Below are 23,686 nucleotides of genomic sequence, written 5' to 3'. Positions count from 1 at the left end.
CATGATTAGCAGTTCTACCTACTGGGTGGTTTGCCCAGTAGGTCAAACTTTGAAGCAAGAGAGGTTCAAGGAGTTCTAAATATCCAATAATGAGGGATGGTAGCTGGATCAGCTAGGCCTCCACCATTGCGTGGGAATGAAGATGTCTTTCATCATGACCTCTGATTCTGAATTTGTCATGGCTTTATTTGCCTAGGCCTAGCTTGAACATATAATTGAAAGTTGTAGTATAACTTCTTCTAGTTCTCAATAAAAATAACAATATATATGTACATCAAAATAAGGCTGAGTATGTCTTAATTTGTGTTTCACTAAAGTATTCTTAATCTTTTTTCGAGCAGAAGTACGCTTAATCCTATCTCTATCTCATAACTACATAATACCATACCATGGTTCATTTGACAAAATTTTGATTAATTAACTAGAAGATAAATATATTCTTTGTCCTATTTAATTACTTTATTAATCCGGTCCAATTCCTTTTAAGCTAGAGGGGATAAAAAAGATAAGATTGCCATTATTTATTTATTTTTCCTTCCTTTCACTTAGATTTCTTCTATTGTGCCTATTTTTTCCTAAACTCTCCGTTCTTTCAAATAAAGGAAAGGGTGATCCTTGTTAGATCTCTCCTGTTTCTATTTAATCTTCTTTTTCTTCCTTATTTTCTCTTTTTTTCTTCTATTCATGAAGTTTTCTTTCCATCTTAGTGATAACATACGATGGTGTTCTATCTAAATAAGATAAAAAAAGAGAAGGCTAAAAATTCGAGCTATAAAATTTTCCAATTCTAACATAAGATTTTTGTTATATCAAATAATTCTGTAGGAAATAAAAAAAAATACATTTTGAAGTAAGATAATTATTGGATGAGGTCTAACCCATATTAGATGTACATACGTATGATAGATTGATATGCATATCATAAGCTATCTTATAATAGAACCAATTATTCTCATGATTGAATTCATTATCTTCATGCATAAGAATAACAAATTATCCGATAGAAATTTTTTTTTTTTTAAAAAGGGTAAATAGCAACCCTTATAGTATATATACAACTACAAGAGTCTGAGCTCAAAATATCCTGAAACCATTCAAAAATAGGAGAAATAAAATTCTAAAATATTATTCTCAAATGATCAGCACTCGAGATTCCAGAATGAACGAGAAGCACCACTTTCCAGAATCATCATAGGGGTCCAGGTTCATGTTTATCTAAGAAATTGCTTCTCTCTCTGGTCATCGGAAATTAGGCCACGGGAAAGCTGCACTCGAGCACCCAATGTTGACTCGCCTGAAATAGGCTCGAACAAGCGACTTATCCCGGGTATGTTTCATTTCCAAACTTTTTCCCCGTAGTAGTTTTTACGGGAACAAAAATGCTACGTAATTTGCAAACCGATCCTTCTACAGTTTTTTTTTTTTTTTCCCCCCTTAAGAAGCAGCCAAATACTGGCAGGAGAAGAGGCATTAATGGCTTGCGATCCCATCCCTTTCTCAGCTGCTTCGCCATTTCTTCCTTCCTACTCACAGAATTTCCTTTCCCCACCACCATTCACCACCCACTCCTCGCGCTCACCCACCCCCCTTCATCACTCCATTCATCAATTTGGCCATCCTTCCCCGATCCACCCACACCCTCTTAGGTGGTCATCAATCGCCTCCTCTGGATCCTCCATTAGATAGTCCTTCCAATTCTCCTCAGAGAAGAATCTTGTCTGAATTGCTCCTTTGTGTCTCCTGAAATCCTTCTGCTCAAAGTATTGTCTTATACGTGCATGCCGAGCAGAACCCAGTGGGAATTTGGATGGATTTGGGAGGAGAGAAGGGATGTCTTGCTGCGCCCAATCCTGTCTAGGAGCGGGAGCCTTTTCTTTCTGGGATGAAATTACGGAAGGCGGGTGGATAGAAGAAAGCCGGCTGGAATGACTAATAAGCTTCTCGCCATCGCGACGCAGATCATGGTGATAGCGATCGTGGTCTCCGTCGTGCTGCTCTTCGTCGGCGTCGGAATTCTGGTGCTGATCCACGCCTGCATCGTCGGGAGGGCCTTCCGAGGCCTCAGCGCCGCTGCAAGACCCGACCGGAGCGACGCCGCGGGCAATGGCCTGTCGGCCGACGACTTGGAGAAGCTGCCTTGCTATGATTTCGAGCCCGGGGAGAAGGGGTGCAGCCCAATTGAATGCGCCGTGTGTTTGGAGAGCTTCAAGATGGGAGATAGGTGTAGGTTGTTACCTGTTTGTAAGCATAGCTTTCATGCCCAGTGTGTGGATTCTTGGCTGTTGAGGTCCCCAATCTGTCCGATGTGCCGGACCAGTGCTGATCGCCGGAAGGGCTGCGTCGACACAAGAGAGGGCGCAGTGGCAATGGTGGGGATTTCGGTGAGTGCTGATCCATTGCCTGTTCATGCTTCAACTTCAGAATAGATGTTTGGGAGTTTTATGTGAATGCTCTAAGTCCGAAAGCTGGTTGATGGATGATGATGATTAATAATTTCTTGGTTTTTTGTACTTAATTAGCAGAGGGTTTGATTCCTGATTACATGCATAGCAAATTGTAGATTCACGCATAGTCTTTTGAAAGCATATCACTTGCTTGCTAGTTTTCCACAATTGTCTTATACGATCATGTGTTTGTAACTAATCCTTTATTGAATTCTGTTCTGAGTTATGCATTGGATTTCTTTTGTCCTGGTTGCTGGAAACTTTACTGACTGGTTCTCTATGGATGTTTTCTTCTCTTAACTCATGTATTCATTATCTTGACATTAAAGGAGGGTCTATGGCCTATGTTTTCATTAAAATGCTCCAACAGATGTGAATTTATTCTAGGATTTCGCTGTTCTCGTGCAATTGCTTGGAAGATTGCATGCATTCCATTTTGTTCAGGATAGGAAATTTATGTGCATACATTTTATGTAAAATCAACCAGTTGAAAACAGCACACTATTATCTTCTCAAAATAAAAATAAAAAAGAAAGCACCATGCTTTTATTTGCTCATTTGCTTGTAATTCAAGCTAAAGGTTGAGCAAGATGTTGACAATTTTTCAAGCACATGCCTCTTTTGGATTCCCTGATCTTTTCAGGAAAGTCCGGCTGAGTTTATACAGTACGTTGTTGGGGAATTATGTATCTTTCTGCCGCGGTAGTCTACTGTTGCTTGAGTGTATATTCTGTTCTCGTATCATTTTTTCCCTTTTTTTGGTCAGAGTAGTCTTATCAGTTTAAGTTGTAACATGAATTGACTCTCTCTTAACACTCTGGCTTTCTATTCTCAGTTGATTGTCAGCTGATTACAGTGTTATCTACTTGAACTTACAAATGGGTCATATCTCCTGTGCCAGAATATTTTTAATTTTTTTTCATATCCCTCTATGCTTACATCAGTTCCCGTCCCTTTTTATTTTTGTCGAGCGGCTATCAGTTTAGACATAAGTTAAAACATTTGATGTTGGTAAACCATTATACATATGGAACATCAATTTCCCAAATTATAATAAAAATATATCCTTGATATATGGCAGGTAATGCCACAGTTTACCATGTAGACTTTTGGGTTCTACACTGGACCATTCAGAATGATATTCTGAAATATAAGAATCAAGCAGCCAAACTGTAGGGCTGACGTTTTATTTTATTTTATTTTTTTAAAAGAAAGATACTATAGCTATGTTATTCGAGTAATCCAACTCTCTTTTATTATGATTTGTATCTATACATTTTGTGGCAATCGAATATTCCCATTCTCATCCTTATATTCCTAGTATGCTGCTCTTATTTTCAGAACTTGTATATTGCATATAAATTTATCAATTGTGGGAACTGAGAATATCCTCAAGCAAGAAACGCTATTGGCTATCTAGTGTGCTTCTATTTTTGTTTTGGTACATATCTAGAGTGCTTCTATGGATAGGCAAAGGACTTGAGGGGTAATTTGGGGTTTAAGAAAGGTATGTATTTTATCCATGATATACAGACTTTGTGCTTGTCAGTGAGTCATGAATTAGCTAAAGTTCTTCGACAGCTTACCCTAATATGGACACCGTGCTTATTCCAATGTGATAAACTCATTAAATTTCAAAGAGAAGATTGGATTGATTGGAGTTGAAAATGGATAGGTATTCCTCTGGTGTCATTTTGAGGCCGAGAGATGCAAATGGACCAAAGGATCTGTATTTGATCATTGAAGACCATGATGCCCAATGGGATTTTACTTGGGTTAGGACATAATTCAGATTATGGAGACTTGGAAGATAGAATAGGTTTGGCGTCAAAGGATCAAGGTCATTTATTCTACTACACTTCTGAAATGCAGAGGAAAGCGGTCATTTTTAGATGGCATGACATAAGAACCCTTGCCTAGAATGTTAGTGCACTGGAGATGGGAAAAATATACAAGTGGTGAAGGAATGGTGGTCTTAAGAATTTGGCTAGAATTTTGGACTTGTAGGCAAGAATACTATGTTTTCCCCACATTCACCACTTATTCTTTTGGCAAAGTTTGTTCCCTCTACTGGTGATATTTATCTTAAATAATCTTTCTACAAGTTTATATAATCTATTGCATCTGAGTGACATAAGAAACTAGCATTGTCCCAATTTGGGGTGGCTACGGTATATATGGTCCACAAATGTTATTAGTTATAACTTTGTTCCGTTAATTTGATAGGATTTTCTGATTAGAAAAAGAGGACACAAAGTGAGAATTGAACCCTATGGAAACAGGAGGGAAAAAAGAACTGCAAAGCATGGCTTGATAACCGAAATATTGGGCTCCATAGGGTTGCTGAACCTCAAAAGGCTGTCATGGAACAGAACAGGGGAAAACTGTGGGTGCACTCATGGATTTATTGTAGCCATTCTTTAAAAGGAAGAACCACTCTATTACGAAGCCATAAAAATGCGACAATAATTACTTATCACATTCCTTATGTTATGTACTATGATTAAATATATTACATCATTTTGTTTATTATTTAAAACAATAAGTTGAGGCAATCGAATGCATTACTGGTATGGTTGCATGATGAAAGGTAAATAACTTGTATAGAAGAAGAGGAAATGGCACAGAGCATGTGATTCTTCACAAGTAATGATACAATAGTCTTGACATATGAGATACTTGTATTTTGATTAATTCATCGATATATATCATATAACCCTACCCATGTTGGTTACCAAGAGTTGTGGAACATATCACAGAGTCCCCTCAAAAGGGATAAAATTTACCTGCTTTTCAGTTTTCTAGTTGAATCTTAGTTAGATGTCTTCTGAGTTGCCCTTGAATTGTTTGTTCATTTGTGTATGCATGTCTGTGATACTGTACTCTTATTTAAGCAAACTTTTTTTTTCTACTCTTTATTTTTTGAAGTTCTATGGAACTCTTGAGAGGTGGTGAAAACCATCTTCAAGAAACAAAGCAATTGGTTGTGACAAAAAGTTTTGAGTTTGAAAAGAGAGACTGGAAGAGTCATTGCCATGTGCATTTAAGGTAACATCCAAGATCAGTATTTATGTCAACGTATATGCTTATCTTATTGTTCCACATGGAGCATTTTCTGATTACATCCTGTTGATGTATAATTATCTCAATCTCTTGGAAGTATTAAACATTCTTGTTGAATTGATCTTACCATTGAGCTCTAGATTTAACACACAGTTAGACAAGCTGGCTTCAATCATGTGATTCAAATCATTGATGGTAGTGTAATGTATGCCAAACCAAATTTTATGTGCAGTCAGATTCCTACAAAATTAACCCACAAACAGGTTTGAACTGACCATGAAATGACATATCCCAAATCAAAATAAATGTGTATCGCCTGATTCTGGATTCAAATAACCTCATCGGTTCTGTCATTGGTCAAATCTGATTCTGGTTTTCCATAAGTAAACCATTCTTAAATGAAACAAATATCTACCCAATCCTCAGTTGTAAGGTCTTTTAGTTGTTCTCATTTCCAAGTACCCATGCAATGACCAAATGAGTTCCTATGATCTGCAACATGGTAAGTTCTAATATTGTCAGATGTAACTGAATAATAATATGATAAATTTTTGGAAGAATACGATATTAACTGCCATGCCTTCTCAAAGTGCATTTTTTCACCATGATTAAATCTTTTTTGGTTGTTACTTTGTAGCTAATTCTAAAACTGAACATCAGTAGTTGCTTCATAATGCATGAGTTGCAGCTGCAGTTTTAAAGATTCTTTCTTGTTCAGTCACATGTGGTTCATATTCACATAGTTGGCAAGAGCTTTCTCATGAGAACAGAAGTATTTATAACAACTTTGCCGAGCTTGAATCTTAAGAATTTGATTAGTTGCCAATGGGAAAATAAGTTCAAGAGTACACCAGAAAATTGGCGTTGCACTCTGTTATTGGTATTTTTGGTTTATTGCTTTATCTGCATCATTACTTATCCTAAGATGCCATTATGTCTTTTTATCTCTGATTCATCAAAAAAATGATCCCAGTGGTGAAAGTAAATCCATGGAAGCACAGCATAATTGTCTAACAATCTATTCATGAAATTTTTTTGTGGGGCAATTATGTGGAATAAGACTCAAGTAGCCAACCGTAGCCATCCAATTGATACTGTAACCATATAATAACCGATACCCTAATTTTTGGGCTGTGCGGGTCTGGCCATAATTCGCTAATTTTGACAGCTTTTTTGTTTCAGTTAGAGATATATCTATCTATGCAACCTCATTGTGGTTAAAACTTTACAGTCTGATATGTTGGTTCTCTTCTTAACATCCTCTTTTGTTAGATAAAGGATGCTAGTATCATATTATTACCTGCTACAATAAGTTCTGACCGCAACATTTTAGTTGAAATCTGATATCAGGCATCCCTCGAAGGATAAATGTAATTTGGATAATTATGAATCTGAAATACTACTGCAGTTTTCATAAAACTGAAATAGGCGCGTAGAAGTAGCTGAGGATCGATGTACATTATGTCCTCTTACTTTCACCGGCATGTTTGCAGAAAACAGGTTCTACATTCTTACATCTGACAAAGAACTAAAGAAGTCAGGTAATTAAAGCTTAGTGGCTCAAAACATCTTCCTTGAACTAATGAAGTATTTTATGCTTTGCATTTTTTAGTAGATGGTTCTGAGACATGATAGCATTATGAAATGATCTTCCAACCCAATGGTGCAATCCTAATTTTGTTTGCATCTAGATTGACATCTTCATGCAACTCCTGCATTCCTCTACTTGTGTCTTTTCTAGGAGAAGCTAGGTCAGCTCAAAGTTGGTGCCACTTAAATGAGTTTTTTTTTTTTAAGAAAAAAGCAAAATCATCACGCAATTAAGGTAATGAAATGGGGAACAAGGTGCAACCTGATTTAACTCTATGGTGCAATCCTTTTTTTTTTTTTTTTTTTTGCATTGAGATGGACATCTTCAAGCAATTCTTGCATCTCTCTACTTGCTTCTTTTCTAGCTAAAGCTAGGTCACCCCAAAGTTGATGCCGCTTAAATAAGTTTTTTTTTTTTTTTTTCCATCAAGGAAATGACATGGGGAGCAAGGCTGGGAGTAAGCCACCATAGAAGGAATAATAGTCGGTGCTTTCAGGCGCCCTTCAGAGAGGAAGCAGTCATGTTCTCCAACCGATCCCCGTTTCCTCAAATTATCGACGGCGAGCGACTTATTCCGCATTAACTACCAGAGAAAAATCCTGACTTTGAGCTACAAATGCTTGGCATCTGTTAAAAAATCTAAACAAAGAGTTCATGGATAAGAACGGTTTCGATTCCCATTTCCAATAGCATAATAGAATGGGTCCTAGGCAAAACAAAATGCTGTGCAGGTCAAGAACCTGATTTCTATAAGAAATTCAGTCTAATTCTGCTGAAATTTCCAAACAGACTCTTAATGAGTTTCATTTGAAACTACCATTTGGGTAGCGGAAGCTCCCCATTCTTTCTTCTTCTTTTTTTCTTTTTTATTGTCTTTTTTTAATCCCTTCCCTTCATCAGTTTTGGCAGCAGATTTGCAATGGTTCTAGTGGATGTTTTGGTTCAAGAGCTCTGGTGACTTGCCGGTTCCTTTTGTGCATTAAAGATCCGAAACCTTTCTGTTTCAAAAAAAAAAAAAAAAAAATCTGAATCCTTTACCGTGTCATAGCAAGTGCAGTCAAATGATCATCTACGCTCACTTTCTAATCAAATCGAGCCTTGTACAAACGGTTTCAAGGGGGAAGAAAAACATTTCAGTAATTTTCACTTTTCCCCTTACTAAGAAATATAATTGTAGTAATTTAGCTTACGCGCAATAATCTTGTCACCGGGTGCCATCTTAGCCGCTTGGATCCCTTTCCCAGGTGCACAGGACTATGGTTTGAAACTCGGTTATGGGCACGCCCACTGTATTCCTAAAGAAAAAAGAGAGAAGGGAGGGGCAGGGGCTTGGTTGGTCAGTTTTGCCTAGGAATAAAGAAATTGCTGGTTCACACAATACACCCCCAACCGCTAGCTACCACCTTAATTTCTTTGTTGGAGAGCCAAACAGCAGATTGATTGTACTCCCTAAAAACATGCAAAATATGAATAGATTCATGAGTAATTAGTAGCATTTGTAGCAAAATTGGATGCATGATAGAAGTTATTTGTCCATTTTCCCATGCAAGTGATAAAGGTTCGTGGATCGCCCTCAATGAACAAGTGACTAGAATGGCATGTTTGTATTACCAGTACTCTTTGACTCTCTCTCATGCTGCCGTTAGCTTTGATATGTTGGTAGATTAGGTTTGAAGGAGCTTAACACGAGAATGACGGGGACTAAAAGGACTTTTGGTCCATGAGATAAAACCATCTGTACCTTTAACATTCTTTAGATCATGAGGACCATCGAGAAAGTGAGGATTTGGAGTGACCCATTTGAGGAGGAGAAAAGGAAGAAGGGCAAGGTGCCTTGTGATGCCTCAAGTCGGCTATCCTTTGAAGCTCATGCGCAGGAACAGCAGCTTAACGGAGGGTGTCGAAGCACTCCTTGGAGATTCTAACCATCACTCAGAAAAGGCTAACCATTAAGAATTAAGTTGTTAAGAACAATTCAAATCAAAGGATCCCATGGAAGACATTTGGTGGAGATTTAACACCCATAGCTGGTGACAGAGCACATGGAAGGAAGCGCGGATGGTGGTCATTAATTTCCCAAGCATATGTGCCTCCATTTCCTTATAGTGGACTCCCCTGCTGAAGCTTTCCAATCAGATACAGTGAATTGTGGCATCAACTCTGAGGCAGGTAAACTTCAGCCTTTCTGATAGCACACACTTCATCAATCATCTGCTTCAGCTCTTGCCAAGATGATCCACCTTCCATCGCCATCCTAGCCGCCTGTGCCAAGCTCTTCACGTTCTCCGCTGCCTCCTTGCCTTTCTCTCCGAGCATCAACTCCCTCACCATCCGCTCCACATCCTCCCTCCTCACCAACCCATCACGAGTGCCGTCGCTCGCCCGAATCCTCAATCCAATCCTCAGCTCATCCGCCACAAACTTGGCATTGGTGGGTTGCTCGGCTATCATGGGCCACGCCAAGAGGGGCACGCCGGCACTAATCCCCTCGATCACCGAGTTCCACCCGCAGTGGCTCACGAACCCTCTGACGCTCTCGATCTCGTGCCTCAGAATCTCCAGTTGGTCCGCCCACTCCCTCACCACCCTCCCCCTCTCGGCCACCCTCTCCTCCAACCCCTCCCCCAGATCCACCCCCTTGGCCCGAACCACCCACAAGAAGTCCAGACCGGACCGCTCCAACCCGGCCGCGATCTCCTTCAACTGTGGCACCGAGATCTCCGCCTGCGACCCGAACGCGACGAACACCACCGGCCGGTTCATGGCCGATCTGGAGTCCAGCCATTCCATCCACTCGGAGCGCCGCTCGGCGGGTTCGGCCTTCGGCCGGGCCAGGCAGAGCGGTCCGACGCACCAGACTTTGGGTCCGATGTTGTCGTTCCAGTGGTCAACGTAGGCCGGCTCCAGTTCATAGAAGCTGTTCGCAACCATTCCATAGCTCTCGTTTGTGGCTTTCGTTACTTCTACGTCAAACACGTACATAGGATGCTGCGGGTTGGGGTCATCGAAGGGCTTGCCGACGTCCGCTTTGGTGAGTCGGAGGTGCGGGAAGCCGGGGACCATGAAGGGCTGGCGATCGTTGTCGAGACCTGTTTGCAGTATGCCTCGGGCACAGATGGTTTTGATGAGAATGGCAAAGTTAGCACACCCATAGAACGAGATCCTTGGAATCCCAAATTTTAATGCAGACTCGTTGGTCCATGGGAGAAAGGGACCGGAGATCAGGAGGCTGATAGCTGGAAGAAGGTTCCCGAGGGCTTGCTCGAAGTGCGACTTGAGTAGTCTCTGACAGGGGCGGCCCAATACATTTGGAGGCCTAAGGCGAATCCAATAGATGAGGCCTTTTTTTTAATAATAAAATTTTAAATAAGTATAAAATATTTTTTAAAAATGATATAAAAATAGATAGTAATCAAGTATAATATTTCAATAAAGATACACGAATCTAATAAAAATAGATAAGAAGTCTTTTCAATTTAATATAATTTTTGAATAAAAATATAGAAAAATAATTAACCTAAAAAAAGAGCCATGAAACTGATTAAATAACTGAGATAATGCTTAATAATACTTTTATTCTGTCAAGTAAGAGCAGAATAGGAAAAGATCATCCTATGGCACTCTTTATGGGAATTATGGTAAAGCAAGAGCAGAATTTGTCCAGGCCTTTTTTAAAAAAGAAAGTAGGGGCATTATGGAAAATTCACTCGATCTAATTAATAAAAATCCCATCCCACCATCTCTCTTTCAAAGTGAGTACCCTTACTTGGTGAGTACCGAAGCAGCTACTGCAGCATCACAGCACAGCAGCCATTCAACACCCCCCCCCCCCCTCCCCCCTCTTCCCTCCTTTTCTCTCTCTACCCTCCAAGAAGTCCATCTCCAATCCCCCTATCTTTCTTCCCGATGGCCCAGGTGGATCAGGAGTATTGTGAGGGAAGGAAAACCAAGACCAAAACCAAAAAAGAGAAGGGATGAAAGATAAGAGTGGCTTCAGGCGGGTATCAAAACAACCAAATCCCTCCTCTCTCTCTCTCCCTCTCTCTCCCCCTCCACCCAAAACAAAACTACTGTCCCCAACTTCCCAAATTGCTCCTCTGCAGGCCAGAAAACTCTCCACCTCCCTTCCATCAAGGGAGAAGACTCGTAGCCAGCTCCTGTTTCCGTTTTAAAAGGGGCCTTTGCTTCCTTTTGATCACGGTGCCAAAAACTTCCCCCTCTCTCTCTCAATTTCTTTTCTCCCTTCACCTCCCGGGGCCTTCCATTGGCCCGGGGCCTTAGGCGACCGCCTCGATCGCCTAAGGCTCGGGCCGGCTCTGGTCTCAGAGCGTCGATGAAAGGCATGAGGAGGGACATGTCGGGAAGGCGATCGGTTCTCTCGATGCTAGGGGGGAGGGTCGGGACGTTCTCCGGGAAGGGGAGCTCGACGACGGAAGCATCGGTGCCGGCGAGGGAGTCGCGGATGAAGGGAGCGTTGAGAGGGGTGGTGAAGAAGGTGAGGGTGGCGAGGCGGCGGCGGCGGCGGCGGAAGAGGTGGGCTAGATGGATGACAGGGATGGTGTGGCCTTTGGACATGAAGGGAAAAATCGCTACGTGAGGGAGGGCTGAAGAAGAAATTGATGCCATGTTTCACTTACCCTTACGGAGCAGGCAGTGCAGACGGCTTAGCATTTATGCACCATGAAGGGAACTGTAGCTAGAATTAAATTGATGCCATCTTCACCAACTTGGGCCGTTCGACTTCGACTGGTGACCTACCAATAAAAAAATAAAAATAACAAAAAAAATCTCCCAAGCCAACCTCTAAAATGTCCGACGCAGTTAATGGTTGTTGCTAGTTGGCACTACATCTTCAATATCTCTATTATGAGGGCAGCTTAGGCTGATATGTGTCAAGCCCGGCATATTCTGCGAGCCAACACATTTCTACTTGAGGGTGACTCAGCTACATTGAGAAGTTTTGGTTCCAGTATCTCCGGTCATGGGAGATTGTGAGGGAGGTGTGGGGGATACCGGTGGGGGATGCCATATACAGAGTGTCACGCATATTGGAGTTGACCTGGAGACGGCTGCGGAGATGGAATCGGAAGGACGTGGGGAACATCTTTAGGAAAGTAGAGGACGTGGAGGAGGCCATTGCCAAATTACAGTCTGAGGAGGCTAGTAGGGGTGGTCTATCGACAGGGGAGTTGGGGAGACTCAGGTCGTTTCTGTCTATGCATGATTCTCTGCTTCGTCAGCAGGAGACCTTTTGGAGACAAAAGGCGAGAGTGCAGTGGATTCTGGAGGGGGATCGAAATACAAAATTCTTTCATCAGTCGACAATTATCCGGAGGCAGCAGAATAGGATCCGAGTGATCAGGGGGCATGATGGTCAGTTGTCGGAGGACCCTGACACGATTAGGGCAGTGCTGGAGCAGTTCTTCAGAGCTAGATGGACTGAGCAGATCGAGGGTGAGATCTCACCAGACCTTCCATTGTCTTTGGCTGTGTTGTCGGAGGAGAAGAATGCAGTATTGACCAGCCCAGTGTCGGAGAGGGAGATCCAGGAGGTAGTGTGGTCCCTCGAAGGGGACAAGGTGCCAGGGCCGGATGGCTTTTCACCTGTATTTTTCAAGAGGTACTAGAGGTTGGTAGGGCAGGATGTGACGGAGGCCATTCAGCAGTTCCTTAGCTCGGGAGTGATGTCGGTAGACTAGAAGAGAACCCATGTCACCTTGATTCCGAAGTGGCAGGACGCCTCCGAGCCAGGCCATTTTCACCCGATTAGTCTGTGTTCCATCTTGTACAAGGCTACGGCGAAGATATTGGTTATCAAATTGAGAGACATCCTCCCGAAGCTGATCAGTCTAGAGCAGGGAGCATTTGTGGGTGGACGGAGTATTTGTGATGATGTTCTTATTGCTCAGAAATTCATGTTTGATCTCAACAGGGCCACGACCAGGAGGAGTATGATGGGGATAAAGCTAGATATGGAGAGGACATATGATAGGATGAGCTAGGACTTTGTACGACGTGCTTTGCAGGATTTTGGCTTTCATGAGACATAGATCAGATGGGTGCTGGGTTGTGTTAGGGCTCCATCCTTCGCCATCCTAGTGAACGGTACGCCTTCGCATTTCTTTAAGTCCTCTGGTGGGCTGCGCCAGGGATGTCCTCTGTCTCCTCTTTTCTTTATTATTTGTGCAGATGCGTTGTTCAGAGCACTTCAGCATGTAGTTAACACCCAGGAGCTGGAAATCTATAGGCCAGTACAGGAGGCCACCCCGATTTCTCACTTATTTTTCGCTGACGATTGTTTGTTGTTTGCTCGAGCGATGAGGCAGGCTGCTCGGACTATCAGGAGGATTCTTTGGGGCTATTGTGTGGCATCTAGGCAACAGGTCAATCTAGATAAGTCAGCAGTTTGTTTTAGCCCGAAGACAAAACCATGAGTGAAGGCCGCCATTATGGAGGTTCTAGGAGTAGGTGAGTAGGAGGGCACACGTACATATTTGGGGATTTCGGTATCGGGACGACGCCTCCGTAGTGGGGATTGCTCCTCTCTTGAGCTTAGCATCAGACACAAACTAGAGGGATGGCAGATGCAGACACTTTCCATGATCGACAGGGTTATCTTGGTGCGGTCGGTTCTTACATCAGTTCCAATTTACTTAATGACCAATTCCATACTTTTAAGTGAAGCCATTGAGGACACTTGAGCATATCTTCTGGAGCTTCATTTGGGGGAGACGGGACGGCAGAGGAGGAGTCCACCTGATAGCTTAGGAGGTAGTGTGTCAGCCGACTAGCACTGGCGGGTTGGGGGTGCCATCATTAGTGGCTATGCAGGAGGCCCTTGGAGCGAGACATGTAGCCAGATTTATGCTAGAGCCTAAGAGCATGTGGTCCTCACTGTTGAGGGCCAAGTATGGGGCCATCCCAGAGGTGGCGAGCACTTGGGCGCGACGCCACTACTCACTGATTTGGAGGGAGATATGCGCTAGAGCTCCGCGGGTGCTCTCGGCGATTAGATGGGCTATAGGCGGCAGGCGGTCAGTTGATGTACTGGAGGATAGGTGGGTGACAGAGATGCCTATTAGTCGACTGCCGACCATGGTGGACACAGGTAGGTTGGCCGGACTTCGGTTCTATGACCTGCTTGTTCCTGAGGAGGGTAGATGGAGGGAGGGGGTGATCCATGAGGCCTTCGGAGAGCATCTGGCAGAGAGGATCCTCGATCTTCCTATTCCATCCCGGGAGGAGTCTAATAGCACTACCCATATAGTGACGGAAAAATAGTGACGGCCCATTATCAGTCACTATTTGTGACGGATTAGTGACAGACAGAAATTTGGTCACCGTGGCGTGAACTTAGTGACAGATTAGTGACCGACCGGTCACAAAATACGCGGGTAGGGTGGGCGCCAAAACTTAGTGACCACCGTAGTGACGGGATATCTGTCACAAAACTGGTAACCGAAATTGCAACGAGACAGTGACAAATTCACCCGTCACAAAAATTGCAACCCAAATGTTTATAAATTTTTAAAAGATTATTTTTGATAGTGACGGATTATTGATAGAAATTTTCATCACCAAATTTAATTTCTAATTCCAAAAATATTAAAAATAATATTTTTGAATAATTTTAAATAAAAAAAAGAAAAAAAGATAAAAGGAGGAAATCTAAAATGAACTAAGTGTGCCGCGCTTAATTTCTAATCCCCCCCCCCCGACCCGCCTGCCCGCCCGGCGCCAACACCAAAATTCTAATCCCCCTAAACCTTAGCCCCTGCAGCCGCCCCTCAACCCCCCCACACCACACCCACACCCCCCCCCCCCCGGGCGATCCCTAACCCCTCCTCCTCCCCCCAACCCAAATCCAACAAATCCCTAACCGGAAGGCTGTCCACGGCAGGGATGACCGTCCGGATTTCCTAACCCCTTCTCCTCCTCCCTACGCCGACGAGAGCTACCTGATCTTCTTCGAGTCTCCTCGAATACGGATTCTCGCTTCGAGAGCTCACGTCCGAGGCCAGCATCGCGGGATTTTGTTCTGTATCTCTCGTGAAATGCTCGAGATCGGGGCGGTCTTTCTGATAAGATCTCTTCGCCTTGGATTTTTAATGAAATGCTTGAGATATTGCTTGAGGTACCCGTGCTTGTCCCTTTGTTACTATTTTTATATTTTTTTCTGGGTGATTTCGATGTCTGGTTCATATAAAATGGTGGAACATAAGCTTAATTTATTGGGGTTTTTTTTTCTTGTGATGCGATTTGTGGATATACAACAGAGATTTGGATGATTCTGTGGTTTTTGATGTAATGGGGTAATTTTTTTGGTTGAAGAAAAAGGTCTCCGCCACTTCCAGGAGGCTGCAATTTGTGGATATACAGCAGAGATTTTTGTTTAGCGCTATAGTTCATACTTCTAGGGTTTTCCGACCTCATAATTTGTTCTTTATTTGTTTGTTTTTCTTTGGATTTTGTGCACAGGTGTTGATTCCGATACCAAAACCTACTGGTTTCACTGGTGCCGATCCTTACAAGATGTAAGTCTAATTGAATTTTCGTGTTTTTCTTAATTTGTCTAACATGTCATTTGAATATGCTTCTCTTTAGTCAATTTACTGTATCTGTGTAAGAATTGATGGCTGTATAATTTTCTCTCTTTATAATTGATTCTAAACATTTCATTGCTTTGTTGGAAAAATAATCTCAGCACAAGATAGATAAGCCCTGAATCATGTAAAACATATATCTAACAGCATCATGTACATCAATGAAACTTAATTTCTTTTTCTTCCAGATAGGCTACATTTGGGTATTTAAAGTTATTTACATAGGAGCTAGACTCTCTTCTATGAAATAAAATATATTGATTCTGCTGATTCATTTAGCTATAAATTTCCCTCACAGGCAAATTCAATCTTTGTTATTGATCTTCTTACTGGTATACAGATGCACTCATTTTAATTTAATTTTTAGATCTTCCAGAAGTTTGCTAAATTATATAACAATGCCTTTGAGAAAATCAAGATCGAGTGCTGTTGAGAAAGCCTTGTCTCCTGAAGAACAGCAAGCAAAGGTAAACATACTCATTTTAACCAACTAAATGCTTCTATTTATGCCTCTTAAGTTTTATGCATGACATCTTCATTCCGAATTTTGGTTATCACTTGAAGCATCTTATAGTGTTCACTTGAAAAGCATCTTATAGTTTTCACTTGAAGAGCATCTTAAGCTCCTTCCTTTTTCTGAGAAAGCATGTTAAGATCTTTATGGAATATTATGTCTCACAACATTGTTAAGGGGTTCCTGTTGTATCATGCTTATCATATATAGGTAATGTTGATGCCTTTTCCAAGCAGATAAATGAAGTTCGAAGGATGATTGGTCCATTGTCGGAAGCACTGCCAGACTTCTGTTCAGATGCTTCAATATCAAGGTACCTCTGGTCAAGAAACTGGAATGCAGAAAAGGCAAGTAAAATGCTGAAAGAGACTGTGAAATGGAGATTGAAATACAAGCCAGAAGCCATTCGCTGGGTATGGGTAGAGTTCTTTATGTTCTTGAAGAACTATAGTTTAACACAAGTTGGTCACTGACCAATCAAATTATTTCTGAATTTTAACTCCTCACAAATATAAGAAGAGGCTAGATTTATTAAAACATTAAATCAAAAGGACACAATGACCATTTGCCCACATTTGGCAAGAGCGAAACAAACATTGACAGAACGCAAAGATTAAGTGATCTACCTCCTTCATTTAGTTTATTAGTGTGCCATCATTCAACTGTAAGAAGGAAGAATCTGCATCAAATTTTTATATCTCCAAAGCCCTTATTTTGAAAGAAAGTGCAGATAAGTTGCTATTTATCAACTGCATAGGATTTTTAGAGTCCACTCATTCTTGATATTTTGGTAAAGCCTACATGATTACAAGTTTGTTTGTAGCTTTCTGTTTCCTGATGTAATTTCTTGTTGACTACTAGGAAGATGTTGCCCATGAAGCTGCTACTAGAAAGATTTACCGGGCTGATTACTTTGACAAATATGGAAGATCTGTTCTTGTTATGAGGCTTGGATTTCAGGTGGGAGGGAAATATAAGAGAAAATTGTGAATATTTAATAGATTTCTTCATCATCTGACTCTCAGGTTTCTGCATGACATGAAAGCCATATTGTGACTTTTTGCTTTTAATTTTGTATACGTGGTGGTTTTCTCCTTGAAAAAAGAATGAATGAAAAAACAAAGCCGTGTGGGCCACGTTCATTAGCGTTTCATCGTTCGAGTGTTACTTTATAATTGTACCAGTAGGTTGTGGTGATAATTTTCAAAAACAAAAGTTCTGAACTGGTGGACCAAAATTTTTTCTGTGTCTTTCATTTTTGGGATTATAGGTCTTGCTCGCATGTTATGTTTCAACAAGAAGGAACATGTCAGAGATAACGACCTTTTATATATTACTGTCTTAGGGATTGGGAACCATTTAGTGAGATTATCAGGCTTGTAATTGTTGGTTCTTTTGTTTTGTTTTGTTTTTCCAGTTCCAGTTTTGTAATTTCAACCTACTTATATTAATTCAAAAGGTTTCACTATTTTTGTCTTCCCATCTTCTTTTTTTTTGGTGCTGCAGAAGGAAGGGAAGCTCTCGTCAACTTAGTCTGCAGTGAGGAAGGCAGAGGATGTGGTGAGCAGCATGCTGGCCAAGGGTTTTGTCCTAAGCAAGGATGCCCTCAAGAGAGCCAGGTCCTTTGACGAACGGCACCATTTTATGTCCGACGCCTCAGCTATGGCTTTAGTCCCCTGGAGGATCTCACTGGAATTATTGGGCAAACATCATCCTCTTCTACCTCTACAAGTCAAGCTCCAGAGCTGTACTCGCGTGAAGACTTTCTAGGTATTTTTGAGCACTAAAAGAAAAAATGGCAAGAGGAGGTTCTTCAAAAGATGAGAGAAGAGATTGGCTTTGGACCATGGCAGAACGGGGGGGGGGGGGGGGGGGTAATGGTGATTCTGGTTCTGCTGGTCATGCTTCATTATAATTGCTTTTGCCTTAAATGATAGGTCTTTGCATTTCTAGGAGGAATGAAATCTCTGTTATGACATACTTTTTGTACTTTGATTTTGATGGATTTAGGACATGTTGATGCCTATTTTGAATGACATGTTAAAAAACTTTTGCGTAACGTTGAATGCCTTTGCTATTAATGATATTATTATTATTATTATGAGCCAATCAATGTACCAAATGTACCAGGTTATTGGAATGTGATCAGTGACTAAATTTGGTTACTGAATTGTTTACCAAGTATTGTGACGAGCAGCCATAAATTTAGTGACAGAATTTTGGTTACTAAAAATTGATTCTGCTCAGTGAGTTGTGATAAATTAGTGACGGTAACCTTGTCACTAGATCAGTGACGGAATTAATAATAAATTTAGTGACAAAATTTGTCACCATATTTGTGACGACTAAATTTGTCACTGAAGGTTGTGACAGATCAGTGACCAAATTTGTGACTGAATTCTGTGACAAAATCAATGATCAAGTTACCTTCGTCACTAACTCAATAACTAGTTAGTGACGGAAAATACATAATTTCTTAAATATTTAATTTTTGGATTTGTAATGGTTTAGTGACGGTGATTCTGTCACGGAGTTTAGTGACGGGAATCGCCGCCGTCACTGAGAATTTAGTGACGCTGAGCTTGACATGGTATAGTGACGGAAATTTCCATCACTATACGCGTGTTTTCTGGTAGTGTAGATTAGTATGGGGGCTGACAGGGCGATCTCTAGTACGAGCTAAGGACCTCTATGCATTATTTAGTGGGGAGCTAGCTCGACAGATGGATGGAGGTTGGATTTGGAGGATGCGGATCCACCCTCAGATAACCCTATTCATAGGGAAGGTGGCTTAGGGCTACCTACCGACCAGAAGGATGTTAGCAGGGTGAGGAATTCTGATCATGCTGTTTTGTGAGATTTGCCTGGACGTCGAGGAGACCGTTACCCATGCTATTCTTAGTTGTCCCAAGGCAGCACAGATTTGGGAGCTTGCTTTTGACCTTCTTCTCTAGGCATTGGAGTCGACAGAGGATCTGCTACATTACTTGAGAGAGGCCATGAGGAGACCAGGCACAGTTGAGGAGGGTATCAGGGGGGTATACCTGGCCTATCATATATAGTTGGACAGGAATGCCCGTCTTTTTGAGAGCAATGAAGCGACCCCGAGGGCAGTGGTGGACAGGGCTTTGCGTCATGTTATTGAGATCACCGGGGTAGTTACGTTGAGTTCCTCTGGGATGTCTAAAGACATCTGGGACATCCATTCCGCTTCTTTAGCATCCATGTTTACCTTTTTTCTTAGGTGCTCCCACCCCTTGGTCATCTCAAAGTAATCTTTGATGGCGGCGTGTTGGTGGATGGAGTATATGGAGGTGTGAAATTTGTGATCAAAGACCACCATAGTAGTCTGGCGGTGGCAGGTGGCCGTTGCACCCCCGGATTGACAGTCATTGAGGCGGAGCTTCGGGCAGCATAGGAGGGCATCTCCTATGTGAGGAGAGTACTGGACATTGATAGGATATACCTCGAGGGGGATTCCACTATGGTGATTGATTGGATATTGGAAGCTAATCAATACGGGAACAATCACCCACTGATTCGTGAGACTTGCAGACTGGTTAGAGGTTTGGCTTTCTTTCAGACAGTGCATGTATCTTGGAAGGCGAACAAAGCTGCAGATTGGGTCGTCTCCTACATGGCTCGACACTCTGAAGAGATTTTTTGAACTAGTGTCACTGCGATTCCTATTCCCTTGTACCATTTTATTGCTTCTGACTTGGTAGGCTGTAATCATGTAAGAGCAATGTGAATACCGTTTTTACCAAAAAAAAAGGAACAAACTTGACTTATGGTTTGAAATCTACAAAACAAAAAATAAATAAATACGTACAGAAACTACTAAAGGGCCAAAGTGTCATAAGATATATTTAGATTTGTGCATATGGATGAGTGACGGGGGATGGAACACTTGGAGATTCGTGCAAACAGATAGTTGATAGAGAATAGAACACTTCGAGATCTGTACATATGGAGGAATAATAAAGACCAAATTACTTTGAGATATATGCAAACAAATAAATGATAGAGGATAAAAGGTACTTTGAGATATGTGCAGGTAGATGGATTATAGAGAATAGAATACTTTGAGAATTATCTAGATAGATGGACAACGAAGGATGGAATGCTTTGAAATTTGTACAGGTAAATGAATGATAAAGAATAGAGTTCTTTGAGATCTATGCATATGGATGAATGATAGAAAATGAAGCACTTTGAGTTTTGTGTAAACAGATGGACAACAAAGGATGAAGGGCTTTGGGTTCTGTGCAGATGGATGAATGATAAAGGACGAAGCGCTTTGACATCTGTGAAGATGGATGGATGAAACATGATGGAGTACTTTTAGATTTACTCAAGTGGATGGATGAGAGGATGAAGCGTTTTAAAATTTGTATGCAGGTGGATGCTTGATAGAGAATAGAGTGCTTTAAGATCTATGCAAGAGGAGGATGATATAAGATAGAACGCTTTGAGATTTGACCATGTGAAGTGTGACAAATGTAGCACTTTGAGATCTGTGCAGTTGAATGAATGATAGAGGATGGAGCGCTTTAAGATTTGTTCAAATAGATAAATCATAAAGAATAGAGAATTTGAGATTTCATAAAAGCCATGACTCGACCTCTCTAAATTAAGGGTATTTTAGTTTTTTCTCTTATTCCATTAGTGGTGTTAGGTCTAGATAGATAGCTAGGTCATATTGCAACGGAAACGAAATTTTGGTGGCCAATTGAAACTTCTCAATTTTTGAGATCTAAGTGCAACCGGTCCAAACTTAACCAGATATCTCTTTAATTTTTCCTTTCTTTTATATTTTTTTCGTATAACCGCTATTATATTCAACCTAGCACATGGTTTTGCTAAATATGGAATAATCATGGGCTATAGCAGCCTGTCCTCTGCAGCCTAATTTGTACATCTATAAGTTAGGAGATTTTGCAGATTTTGATAGACCAACAAAAAATCTTGATAAAATTCTCTTTTAATAAATGTCCTAACCTAATATATTTTTTGTGGAATATTTTAAATCATTTATAAAAAATAAATATTATTTGTTTTTGATTGAAAAAAGATTTTTTTGGGAAGATTTGATTGGTGCACTACAGCACAAAAATATATCAAACAACTAGTCTAGATGCGATGGAAAGGTTATTAACAGCTAAACCCCATTCTCTGTACGTTGTCTCTCTATATGGTAAGAGTTCTACAGGTGAACGCTATGTTGTAAAGAGTTTCTAAGCAAAGGAAGCTAATTAAGTAGATTAATAAGACATTGCCTTTGACATCTGCATTGCATTTTTGTAACTTGCACAATCCCCTGAATCAGTGACACGATCTAATTATTAGCTACTAAAAATAAAAAGGAAAGAATGGCGTTAACTATTTTTACAAGTATGGCAGATTCCGATCCACACGAAATTCATCGTTTTAACAATACTCCCTATAAACCACATCGACAAGCTCTACGGTACCAATATTTGCACCGATTTCTCCAATAGCCAAGGTTATAGCAGCTAAGCATGTCTTCTCCTCTTCCTCACGTAGCCTTCTTTCCCTTCATGTCCAAAGGCCACATCATACCTCTCATCCATCTAGCCCACCTCCTCCACCGCCGCTGCCTCGCCACCTTCACCTTCTTCACCACCCCTCTCAACGCCCCCTTCATCCGAGACTCCCTCGCCGGCACCGATGCATCCATCGTCGAGCTCCCATTCCCGGAGAACGCACCGGGCCTCCCCCCGGGCATCGAGAGCACCGATCGCCTTCCCGACATGTCGCTCTTCCTCACCTTCTACAACGCCACCAAGCAACTCCGCCCGCACTTCGAGCAAGCTCTTGCGAGCCTACCGACCGCCGTCAGCTTCTTGATCTCCGATGGGTTCCTCGGCTGGTCCACCGAGTCGGCTGCCAAGCTGGGGATCCCGAGGGTGGCGTCCTATGGGATGGGCTGCCATGCCATGGCCATCCAGTACTACATCCGTCGAGAAAAGCCACATCGCGGTCTCGCCTCCGATGACCAGCCTTTCACTGTCTCCGGCTTTCCGAATCTCCGGCTCACCTTGGATGACCTAACCCAGTTCTCTTACGACCCACATCCTGCGGATGAGGTATATAAGTTTGTCGAAGAAATCCAGCCCCCACCGGATACCCGAGCAGTCGTAGACAATAGCTTCTACGAACTGGAGCCGGGCTACGTTGATCACTGGAACAGCCACATTGGACCCAAAGCTTGGTGCATCGGCCTGCTCTGCTTGGCCCAGCAGAAGACTCGGTCCAACAACCGGACCGAGTTGCTCCAGTGGCTGGACTCCAGGGTGGCCATGAACCGGCCGGTCGTGTACGTAGCGTTCGGAAGTCAGGCGGAGATCTCCGAGCTGCAGCTGAAGGAGATCGCTATTGGATTAGAGCGGTCCGGGGTGGACTTCTTGTGGGTGGTGAGGGCCAAGGGAGTAGAGTTGGGGGAAGGGTTCGAGGAGAGGGTGGCGGAGAGAGGAAAGGTGGTGAGGGAGTGGGTGGACCAGTTGGAGATTCTACAGCATGAGAGCATTAGAGCGTTTGTGAGCCATTGTGGCTGGAACTCGGTGACGGAGGGGATTAGTGCCGGCGTGCCGATTTTGGCTTGGCCAATGATGGCCGAGCAACGGCTCAATGCGAGGTTTCTGGTGCAGGATCTCGGCATCGGGCTGAGGGTGCGAGCCAGCGATGGCACGCGCGAGGGGTTGGTGAGGGGGGAAGATATAGCGAAGTTAGTAAGAGAATTGGTGGACGGCGAGAAGGGGAAGGAGGCAGCGAAGAAGGCGAAGGATTTAGCCCGTGCAGCAAGGATGGCGATGGAGGAGGGCGGTTCGTCATGGCGCGCATTAGAGCAGATGATTGCAGAGGTGAGTCAGAAGACAACCACTGGATTGGCACCTGGTCTAGCTTGATATCTGCCTGGTTTTGTTCCACCCATTGTGGAAGAAATTTGTCTAGAGCCTATACTCCTATCATTTTCAGAACAAGATTTTCTGTTGTGGCTGTTTTGTCCTGTCCCCATTTAGCTTTTTAGATATATATGAAAAAAAATATTCAAGCAACTCGGTAGAAATCACCTAAAAAGTAGGGGCTGGATACATGTTTAGGTAAAAAACTTTCAATTTGAATCCATGTACTGATTAAACTTGTTAAAAATTTAGATCTGAATTAATCCAACTTTTTTTTATTAAATTGGAAACTAATCTAGCCCAACAAAGATTGATTGGTTCAGGCATTGCACCTTACCATAGGCTACTTAAAGAAGGAAAGCCATTGGTGAAACATCTATGTGACTTTTTTGAAATTATAGTAGCATTGCATTTTTTTTGAAATTATGTGATTGATTAATTAATGTGTAAACAAGGAAATCGGAAGGGGTTTATAGTGATCACATTGCTGTGATTTAATGAAACAATTATGTGTCCCAAAATCGAGATTCCAAAGGCAAAAGACG

General features: G+C 42.1%; 4 protein-coding genes and 1 pseudogene across 6 annotated transcripts; 4 read left to right on the top strand and 1 right to left on the bottom strand.

Annotated features, from left to right (window-relative positions):
• The first annotated feature begins 1,004 nt into the window (after window positions 1-1,004).
• LOC103701635 (RING-H2 finger protein ATL48-like) lies at window positions 1,005-7,946 on the top strand. 3 transcript variants are annotated; one of them, XM_039129194.2, is made up of 3 exons: window positions 1,005-1,327; window positions 1,790-2,381; window positions 7,529-7,946. In XM_039129194.2, the coding sequence occupies exons 2-3, from the start codon at window positions 1,926-1,928 to the stop codon at window positions 7,679-7,681; spliced, it is 609 nt and encodes a 202-aa protein (XP_038985122.1). In that variant the 5' UTR covers window positions 1,005-1,327; window positions 1,790-1,925; the 3' UTR covers window positions 7,682-7,946. The 3 variants fall into 3 exon arrangements, 2 of the variants coding, with proteins under 2 accessions (XP_038985122.1, XP_088572271.1); XR_015975369.2 differs by lacking the exon at window positions 1,005-1,327 and adding an exon at window positions 5,373-5,492 and having other exon boundaries at window positions 1,388-2,381; window positions 7,529-7,650; XM_088716145.2 differs by lacking the exons at window positions 1,005-1,327; window positions 7,529-7,946 and adding an exon at window positions 3,088-7,514 and having other exon boundaries at window positions 1,386-2,381.
• Window positions 7,947-8,734: 788 nt separating this feature from the next.
• Window positions 8,735-11,911, bottom strand: LOC103701719 (UDP-glycosyltransferase 90A1 pseudogene; annotated as a pseudogene).
• LOC148714772 (uncharacterized) lies at window positions 11,907-12,725 on the top strand. The gene is made up of 2 exons (XM_088714667.1): window positions 11,907-11,935; window positions 12,044-12,725. The coding sequence occupies exons 1-2, from the start codon at window positions 11,907-11,909 to the stop codon at window positions 12,723-12,725; spliced, it is 711 nt and encodes a 236-aa protein (XP_088570793.1).
• A 3,316-nt stretch (window positions 12,726-16,041) lies between these two features.
• Window positions 16,042-17,370, top strand: LOC148714771 (uncharacterized). The gene is made up of 3 exons (XM_088716143.2): window positions 16,042-16,168; window positions 16,452-16,628; window positions 17,077-17,370. Exons 1-3 carry the CDS (start codon window positions 16,100-16,102, stop codon window positions 17,203-17,205), a joined length of 375 nt encoding a protein of 124 aa, XP_088572269.1. The 5' UTR covers window positions 16,042-16,099; the 3' UTR covers window positions 17,206-17,370.
• A 4,007-nt stretch (window positions 17,371-21,377) lies between these two features.
• Window positions 21,378-23,686, top strand: LOC103701718 (UDP-glycosyltransferase 90A1-like). Its single transcript, XM_026802425.3, has one exon. It carries the CDS (start codon window positions 21,738-21,740, stop codon window positions 23,142-23,144), a length of 1,407 nt encoding a protein of 468 aa, XP_026658226.1. The 5' UTR covers window positions 21,378-21,737; the 3' UTR covers window positions 23,145-23,686.

The sequence above is a fragment of the Phoenix dactylifera genome, chromosome 2 (assembly GCF_051530095.1).
Source record: "Phoenix dactylifera cultivar Ajwa chromosome 2, Ajwa_hap1_PhDact_Kaust_v1.1, whole genome shotgun sequence".
NCBI lineage: Eukaryota > Viridiplantae > Streptophyta > Magnoliopsida > Arecales > Arecaceae > Phoenix > Phoenix dactylifera.
Note: the sequence above shows the minus strand (reverse complement) of the source record. Positions and strands in the feature narration are given on the sequence as shown.

Coding starts and splice junctions, on each gene's coding strand:
- LOC103701718 (XM_026802425.3), top strand. CDS start 21,738: ATGTCTTCTCCTCTTCCTCACGTAGCCTTCTTTCCCTTCATGTCCAAA.
- LOC148714772 (XM_088714667.1), top strand. CDS start 11,907: ATGTCCGACGCAGTTAATGGTTGTTGCTA. Junction 11,936..12,043: donor GCAGTTAATGGTTGTTGCTA/GTTGGCACTACA, acceptor AGGGTGACTCAG/CTACATTGAGAAGTTTTGGT.
- LOC148714771 (XM_088716143.2), top strand. CDS start 16,100: ATGCCTTTGAGAAAATCAAGATCGAGTGCTGTTGAGAAAGCCTTGTCT. Junction 16,169..16,451: donor CTGAAGAACAGCAAGCAAAG/GTAAACATACTC, acceptor TTTTCCAAGCAG/ATAAATGAAGTTCGAAGGAT. Junction 16,629..17,076: donor AGCCAGAAGCCATTCGCTGG/GTATGGGTAGAG, acceptor GTTGACTACTAG/GAAGATGTTGCCCATGAAGC.
- LOC103701635 (XM_039129194.2), top strand. CDS start 1,926: ATGACTAATAAGCTTCTCGCCATCGCGACGCAGATCATGGTGATAGCG. Junction 2,382..7,528: donor TGGCAATGGTGGGGATTTCG/GTGAGTGCTGAT, acceptor TTTTCCATCAAG/GAAATGACATGGGGAGCAAG.